Source organism: Electrophorus electricus, chromosome 14, assembly GCF_041902795.1.
Source record: "Electrophorus electricus isolate QZ-2024a chromosome 14, ASM4190279v1, whole genome shotgun sequence".
NCBI classification, from domain to species: domain Eukaryota; kingdom Metazoa; phylum Chordata; class Actinopteri; order Gymnotiformes; family Gymnotidae; genus Electrophorus; species Electrophorus electricus.
This window is the reverse complement of record NC_137510.1, coordinates 23,934,545-23,942,500: the sequence shown is the minus strand read 5'-3', so window position 1 is coordinate 23,942,500 and position 7,956 is coordinate 23,934,545. Positions and strand designations below refer to the sequence as shown.

The window sequence follows — 7,956 nt, the reverse complement described above, 5'->3', positions numbered from 1 at the left end:
AGGCTTCAGTATATGGTAGGTCAGGCCTGAAGCACCGAGGACCTATAAGACAGTGTGTTTCGGGAGGGGGGGGTTCAGTAACTTTTAGTAACATACAAATCCGCTTCAGTGTCATATGGTGCCAAAAGGATTTGACTCATTTGGTTAGCATTGCAATAAACAGGCATAAATCTTAAATAAGAAATATATGTGGAAACTATTACAGAGAAGCAATGGTCCCAAATGGAAACACAAACAAGTATCGTTACATACCCATCACACGTTTTAAGCCAAACATGTAATTTACTGAATTACTACCTTTACATAAATCAGAATGACTTTGGTAGATTGGTCAATCTTACCAATTGTCTGATTGCTATTAAAATCTGGATGTCTCAAAATTTTCACAGATTGAAAGAAGACAAAATAAAAGTCCTAATTGTGTTTTGGAGGCCATGTCCTAAAGGTTCAGTTAGCTCTTGATTGTGCTGGGTTAAAGAGTAAGCCCTTGGTGATGATAAATCTGGGTGTGTTTTACTATACACATCAAGAGGATTTGTCAGTCCTGTTTTTTCAACTTAGAAAGGAAGGTAGAAATTTTATTGCGCTTTAGACATATAAAAATATGCATGCCTTTGTCTCCACATTTGTATTACCGTAATGCCACATACTTGTCTGTGTCAGAGAGAGATGACTCATCTATCTGCGGCTTGGCCAAAATATTAGCCTATCGGCTCAATAGAACAAAGTGCGGGGGAGGAGGTACTAGTTGACAGAATGTGTTTGTGTAGGATTTTTTTGTGTGGTTATGGGAATTTTTGACCATTCTTCTAGAAGCGCATTTCTGAGGTCTGACACTGATGTTGTACAGGATTGCCAGACGGAGAAGCGTGATTCTTCACTCCGGAGAACGCGTCCCCGCTGCTGTAGAGTCCAGTGGCGGTGTGCTTTACACCACTGCATCCAACGCTTTGCATTGCGCTTGGTGATGTAAGGCTTGGATGCAGCTGCTCGGCCATGGGAACCCACTCCATGAAGCTCTGTACACACTGTTCTTGAGCTAATCTGAAGGCCATATGAAGTTTGGAGGTCTGTAACAAGTGACTGACCTCTGTGCACTATGCGGCTCAGCATCAGGGGACCCTGTACTGTCATTTTACACAGCCTACCACGTCGTGGTCGAGTTGCTGTCATTCCCAAATGCTTCCACTTTGTTATGATACCACTGACAGTTGACTGTGGAAAATTTAGTAGCGAGGAAATTTCACGACTGTACACATAGGTAGCATCCTATCACGGTACCACGGTGGAATTCAGAGCTCCTGAGAGCGACCCATTCTTTCACAAATGTTTGTAGAAGCAGTCTGCATGCCTGGGTGCTTGGGTTTATACACCTGTAGCCATGGAAGTGATTGGAACACCTAAATTCAATCATTTAGATGGGTGAGTAAATACTTTTGACAATATAGTGTATATAAATCTACATAATTTATATCACATCCTTTTTTCTTTTAAACATCATTAACACAGAAACACACTACTAACAATAAAAAATAACATAAAAATAAAATGAGCTTCTGTGTGTTTGTCAGCAGTTTATTGAAGTTTTGCATAAACCATTTGAGAAATTCCTGACTGGCACCATTTAACTTCAGTGTAGCATTCTTGGGTAAATGTGTCAAGCATTTCATTGTATCAGCTTCCACAGCTTAACAATGACAAATACTTCAATGATCAAGTTCTAAAAATTCAGTATTATGGGAGAGGAATATCTATTGTAAAAGGCATTACAATTAAACCAACTCCACTGAATCACATGTACACACATATGAATCACATTAACACTTCAGAACTCATTAGATGTTCATGTTTACTATGTACAAGCTCTAACATATAATTAAGCTAATGAAATAAGTATCTTACATATAAGCAGGTTACAAAACTGCATTAATACGACCACTTACACCCTCTCATGTGCACATTCATATATTCTAATGTATATTATGCATATATATATATATATATATATAAATTTATTTATTTATTCACCCCCCCCCCCCCCCTTTAATATCAGTATATTTTGTTCATTTTTCAATTGAATCTGCCTTCCAGTGCAAGAATTGTAGGCCCCAAGACCTGAGCCATTTTTTCACAAAATGTATAGGTCACACTTTGATATCAGCATGCATAATGCTGATGTCACAATGTTATATCATTAATATAATAAGAAATTAGGAAAGGTAGGCAGAAAAAGTTCTGAGACAGGCAGTCTGTGTGTACGTGTGTAGCAGTGGGTGTGGTCCTCTAGCTGGCAGCAGAGAAGGGACAACGTGTGTAGCAGTGGGTGTGGTCCTCTAGCTGGGTGCAGAAAAGGAAAAAAAAAGAAAAAGAAATATAAACTGCAGATTTTTAGTCCTCTGAAAATCTACCACCAACTTAGGGTTGAGTAAATTGTCTAAATATAACATGTTAAATAATCAAACCGTTTGGCAAACTCCCTCAACCATCTCACTGACTCATGAATGACTCATTCATTCACACTGACTCAAGTCACATGCATAATCTTAACAGACTAAAGCTTTTGAATGCAAAGACAGGAAGCTGCTAGTGCATTAGGACAGTATGTCTTTCCTGTTATTTAGTATGTCATCTCAAGTTGTGAATAATTATATTAGTTAACAGTTACATAATGTATCAAATAACTGAACAAATTATTTAGCCACCAGTAACAAATAATATTAATCACGTTTTTAATACTCACTTGCGTATTTTTGTTCTTTGCCACCATGTACCACACAGTCAACCCCAAAATAACCAACGCAAGCACAGGAGTGATTACCAGCCAGTGATGCCTAGGAGCTAATAATTCATAATGAAAAATAAATAATTAAAACAAATTTCACATGGATAGGAAATGACCACCATATAAACAGGAAATTACCACCACAAGAGCCATTCACAAATAAATGTGGCTTACGCTCTGCTACATGGTACATTTGCAGTATGTTCAGATCTGCTTTCCTTAGGAAGTAAATGAAGGAAGATGAACTAAGGGAAAGAGAATAAAGTAGCATAGGGGACATGTTTGGCCAGTTTCTAAGATGAATTAAGGGAAAGAGAATAAAGTAGCATAGGGGACATGTTTGGCCAGTTTCTAAAATGAATTAAGGGAAAGAGAATAAAGTAGCATAGGGGACATGTTTGGCCAGTTTCTAAAATGAATTAAGGGAAAGAGAATAAAGTAGCATAGGGGACATGTTTGGCCAGTTTCTAAAATGAATTAAGGGAAAGAGAATAAAGTAGCATAGGGGACATGTTTGGCCAGTTTCTAAAATGCACTAAGGGAAAGAGAATAAAGTAGCATAGGGGACATGTTTGGCCAGTTTCTAAAATGAACTAAGGGAAAGAGAATAAAGTAGCATAGGGGACATGTTTGGCCAGTTTCTAAAATGAATTAAGGGAAAGAGAATAAAGTAGCATAGGGGACATGTTTGGCCAGTTTCTAAAATGAATTAAGGGAAAGAGAATAAAGTAGCATAGGGGACATGTTTGGCCAGTTTCTAAAATGAATTAAGGGAAAGAGAATAAAGTAGCATAGGGGACATGTTTGGCCAGTTTCTAAAATGAATTAAGGGAAAGAGAATAAAGTAGCATAGGGGACATGTTTGGCCAGTTTCTAAAATGAATTAAGGGAAAGAGAATAAAGTAGTATAGGGGACATGTTTGGCCAGTTTCTAAAATGAATTAAGGGAAAGAGAATAAAGTAGCATAGGGGACATGTTTGGCCAGTTTCTAAGATGAATTAAAGTGAAATGGACATTCAGTAGAAAGTTTTGTTTAATCACTTGCTCACAAGTTAACATCACACCCACCAGAAGTGCAATTCATATGTGAATGTGGTTCATCTTTCATGGTCCACTTGCGTGACAAATAGGCTTGTGGTGTAACCTGTTCTGGTTTGGTTTCATTAACTAGAATAAAAAAAAAATGAAAAGCATAAATTTGCATTTCCTTAAATGAAAAGCACAGGATAAAATAAAAACAAATGTTCCTCACCTTGTGTTAGCATGTCTCATGCAGAAAAAAAAAAACTGTTTGGAAAGAATCTTACCTTTATAACAGACAATAATCTCCACCTAAAACACACACACACACACACACACACACACACACACAAAGAAAATAAATTTTCCAATGGCACAGAGTAGCATGGAATAACCATACTGAGCACAAAACCTAATATAAAAAGCTCATTTGCTTTCATCAAATAGTCTGTGTGAGTAATTTTTAAAACTTAAATTTAAGACAAAACATATATTATTTGCTAGTGGTATACTTATTTCTATGTTATAAATTTACCTAATGATCTAACCAATAAATTTAAGTTCCATCTTTAAAAATAAATCCATCTTTATGGGGACTGCTGAAGTGTGAACTATTAAGCAAAACTCCTTGTCAGTTCAATTATTGCTTTATGCTTGTACGACAGTACACTAGCTGATCACCTTTACTCTGTATACAGACTTATCATTCTCTAATTCTGAACAATCCAGTTACTGATGGAAGTGTTAAAGCACAACAGGTTCAGCTTCATCAGAAGCTGATGAATTCTGAGCTGACATCAATGAACAGCACATACGATATACCACTACCCTGATTCAACCTCAAATCCCTGTTCTCACTCAAACTCACTCTTCTGAGAATAAACTTTTTACCCTTAGGCTTGGGCACTTCAACTTCAAGCGTACTTTACGCAAGCAGTGGCAGATCTTCACACTTCCGTTGGTCACATCCATCAAGCAATTTTTTCCAACTTGCGTTGGCGTTACATCAGCAAAAAAGACATCATTCTACAAGCCAAGACCATGACAGAGGACACAAACGTTATTCAAACACCACAACGTCATTCTTAAAAACAAAAACAAAACGTAAGTACATAATCTTATTTTAGTTATAAAGGCCTATATAAAATGCATTTACCTCGTCGTACAAGCCGCACTCACAGTCTTTCTTAATCAAGAGTTCTTCGGCGATGTTATCCAGTTCCAGTGTCGTCGCATTATTCTTGCATGTGATATGAATAACCTGGGAACAGCCTGAACAGCAAAGCGCTCTTACTTAAGCGACCCCCCACCGGGCTGGATCTGCTGTGCTCTCGCACACTGGACACAGTCCAACTCTTCACTACGGGGCAGGTTCCCCGCGTATTTCATCTTGGGCACAACAAATGTTATCGCTTTTGGCACTTTGACTACATTAAAAGAGCAAAAGTAAAATCTTCGCCTATCAGTGTATTTTAATAAAAAGCGCTACTGTCTACCTGGACACCATTACTAAACGGATTTGAGGACTTAGAAACGCTATGCATTCCGTTGCATAGGGTCATTTCATTTGCGTCATTTGCTTTTGTCCAGAGCAACTTGGAAAAGTACTTTTCCATCGTCTCATGAAATGCATCTGTAAATGACCATCAGCTCAGAGTAGTTATTTGCGACTGCGCGTTTGAGAAATGCGCGGGAAATTAGTAGCCTCGTCTGCGTTCCTTTGCCTCCGTAACTCAGAGCGGACGTTCTAGCTCAAGGTTGTCACCCATTTCTGTTTGCGTGTGACTGAGAGGTCGAACAGTAAACAAAATGGGAATTTACACAGCTTTGAGAAATACTGCACCCCTTGGCCCGAAATGCTGAACTGCTCTAAGAAACTGATGCCAAGTTGTGTTCGTGTATTTTATAGTATCTGTGAAGCTTTCAGCCTGTTTATTTATTACTGTCTCACAAAACCCGCCCGTTTTTGTGGCGTTTAAACGCTATCTTCTGGTATTTAAGTTGATGTCACCAAGTTTGTTAATGTTACTTAACTTTACCAGTTCGAATAAGTATAATTGTTTTTTTCTTTCCCTTTGTTTCTTCATCTTAGGTTTTTACGGTGCTTGTCGCCATGCTCATCAAGGAACAAACTGACGTCTCACAAGCTGAATAAAGGCACCCGTTATAAAGCCAAGGGCTGCTACAGTATCCTAGCCATCCGCATCATGCGGATTAGTAAACTAAATTAATATCTACTAAACTAAACTAAACGAATATCTTGTCGTGCTGATGAACACGAACTTGGCTTTAACCACGCTCATTTCTTAGCTGAGGAACTGTGTATTTAAAAAATAGATTCCACTTCGTATGCAATTCACTAAATGAAAACTATGAACTTTATCAGAAAGAACAACCCTACCTTCCAACCACGTAGAAGCGCCTTTCGATGTTATCAGTAAAACAACAGCTAGGTACTTAACCTTACATGCCATTATTCAAATAAACCACCTCGGTCACGCTAGCTTCTGTAGAGGTTTAAGTACGCGCCTACGTCATGTGTTACAGTATTCACTTTGCGAAGCGTCACACAATTCAACTACAGTAATTACAATTGCTACAGTAAAAACCTTCAGTGTCATATTGTGAATATGTTGGAATGTGTTCTCCAAAAACATATCAGAGTGAATTGATAATTGATGTTTTTATGGAATTTTAAAATGTACTATATTGAACTGATTAGCCATTTGCACAATATTGCTAGATTTCAGTAAAAACATAAAGAAATCTTATCCTGAGTAGCTAAGAAAGTGATCTTTATAAATATTGTGGATTTAACTGAAAACAAATTTAAGACATTTCTACATATGTTTTATCACACATTTTCTTTTGGTGCATTAGACCTTAGTAAGCTATATTTAATTAAGCTGTAAAACAAATATTTTTAATTAAGATTATTTTCAATGTCTGCAATAAAAGTGCGCTAAGCGTCGTTTGACAAAGTGTATAGCGTGAAATAAGATGTAGGCGCGCATGGAAGCCTTCAGTGTAGCGCGACCGTGCTTGATCATGGAAAAGAATTGATGGTTCCCTTCAAACTGACGGGCGTGAAGATGCAGAACGGTCTTTTAAAGTCTTAAATCGTTGTAGATAATTGCCATTTAAAAACCTATAAGTCTTATCGACAAAGTCTGTGAAATGTAGCCACATTCGTGTTCCTTGTTTCCTCTATCGCTGTCAATATCCCAATCAATCACTTTGTTGATTCACGGTCATCTGCACTTTAAATATTTATTCGTATATATATATATCTCCGAGATACCCCCCCCGGCCCTCTTCGCAATTGGATCTAACCAGGGGTATCTCTTTTACAGGGACCAGGCGGTCTTTTGCATGGAGTGCCTGAACTGCCTCGATCGAGGACATATGGCCTGGAACTGCAAGGGTTCCTGGAGGTGTCGGCAGTACCGAGGCGAGGGGCATCTTCCCCACACCTGCCCCACCCAAGGGAGGACTTATGCTGCCGCGGTCGCTCAGGGCGGGAGTGGAGGAGCCACGGTCCCCGAGGTGGTCCTTGGGAGTCCTGGACCAGAAGTAGGACCGGGTAGTCTGAGGAGGAAGGCAGCGACCCTGGGAGAGGAGGAGAGGACGGAAACGACCCCCTCTATAGTCCAGGCTTCCCCCAAGCAGAGGAGTGGATCTTCGGAGTCCGGACAGTCCCAAGTGACAGAGGAGGTGGCCCCGGAATCAACCCAGAGTTAGTGGCAGTGGTAAGTGATCCAGCAGGCGGGATCAGTGTAGGTTAGCTGTATGTTTGAGCCATCTGACTCTGAACAAGAGCCTCTCCTGCATGAAAATAACAACTATAAAAGTTTTAAATGACAAAAAATCCAAAATACTAGCTGGATTAGCTACGGTTCACCCAGTCATAAAGAGACTAAATTAGGTGCAGGAAAGTGTTTATTTTGTGTTAGACGCTGCTTTCAGATGGGAGGGTTTTTTCACAAGGTCTTATAGCCAGTCTCAGTGTAGAGGATATCTGTGATTTAATATCCATCTCCAAATAAAAGCCTAGAAGGGCCACACTGACTAGTTGGAGTTCCTTTGTTGCTAGTGTCAGAATAATGCAGATCCACTATGGGACTTTGGCTAGAATGTAGGCCAAACTATTTCC

General features: G+C 39.1%; 1 protein-coding gene across 3 annotated transcripts; it reads right to left on the bottom strand.

The window, feature by feature from the left end:
* Positions 1–1,990: 1,990 nt before the first annotated feature.
* Positions 1,991–6,343, bottom strand: LOC145651241 (uncharacterized). Of its 3 annotated transcripts, XM_081696925.1 has the most exons (7): positions 6,205–6,343; positions 4,960–5,075; positions 4,695–4,829; positions 4,091–4,115; positions 3,852–3,950; positions 2,741–2,838; positions 1,991–2,337 (listed from the first exon to the last, which is right to left on the bottom strand). In XM_081696925.1, exons 1-7 carry the CDS (start codon positions 6,275–6,277, stop codon positions 2,284–2,286), a joined length of 600 nt encoding a protein of 199 aa, XP_081553051.1. In that variant the 5' UTR covers positions 6,278–6,343; the 3' UTR covers positions 1,991–2,283. The 3 variants fall into 3 exon arrangements, with proteins under 3 accessions (XP_081553051.1, XP_081553052.1, XP_081553050.1); XM_081696926.1 differs by lacking the exon at positions 2,741–2,838; XM_081696924.1 differs by lacking the exon at positions 1,991–2,337 and having other exon boundaries at positions 2,348–2,838.
* Positions 6,344–7,956: the final 1,613 nt, after the last annotated feature.

Bases quoted from the DNA above. Each gene is read 5' to 3' on its own strand.
- LOC145651241 (XM_081696924.1), bottom strand. From the start codon at position 6,277: ATGGCATGTAAGGTTAAGTACCTAGCTGTTGTTTTACTGATAACATCG. The intron at 5,076-6,204 runs GTAGGGTTGTTC...TTTGCTGTTCAG, and splicing joins CGCTTCTACGTGGTTGGAAG to GCTGTTCCCAGGTTATTCAT. The intron at 3,951-4,090 runs GTAAGATTCTTT...TTTTTATTCTAG, and splicing joins GATTATTGTCTGTTATAAAG to TTAATGAAACCAAACCAGAA.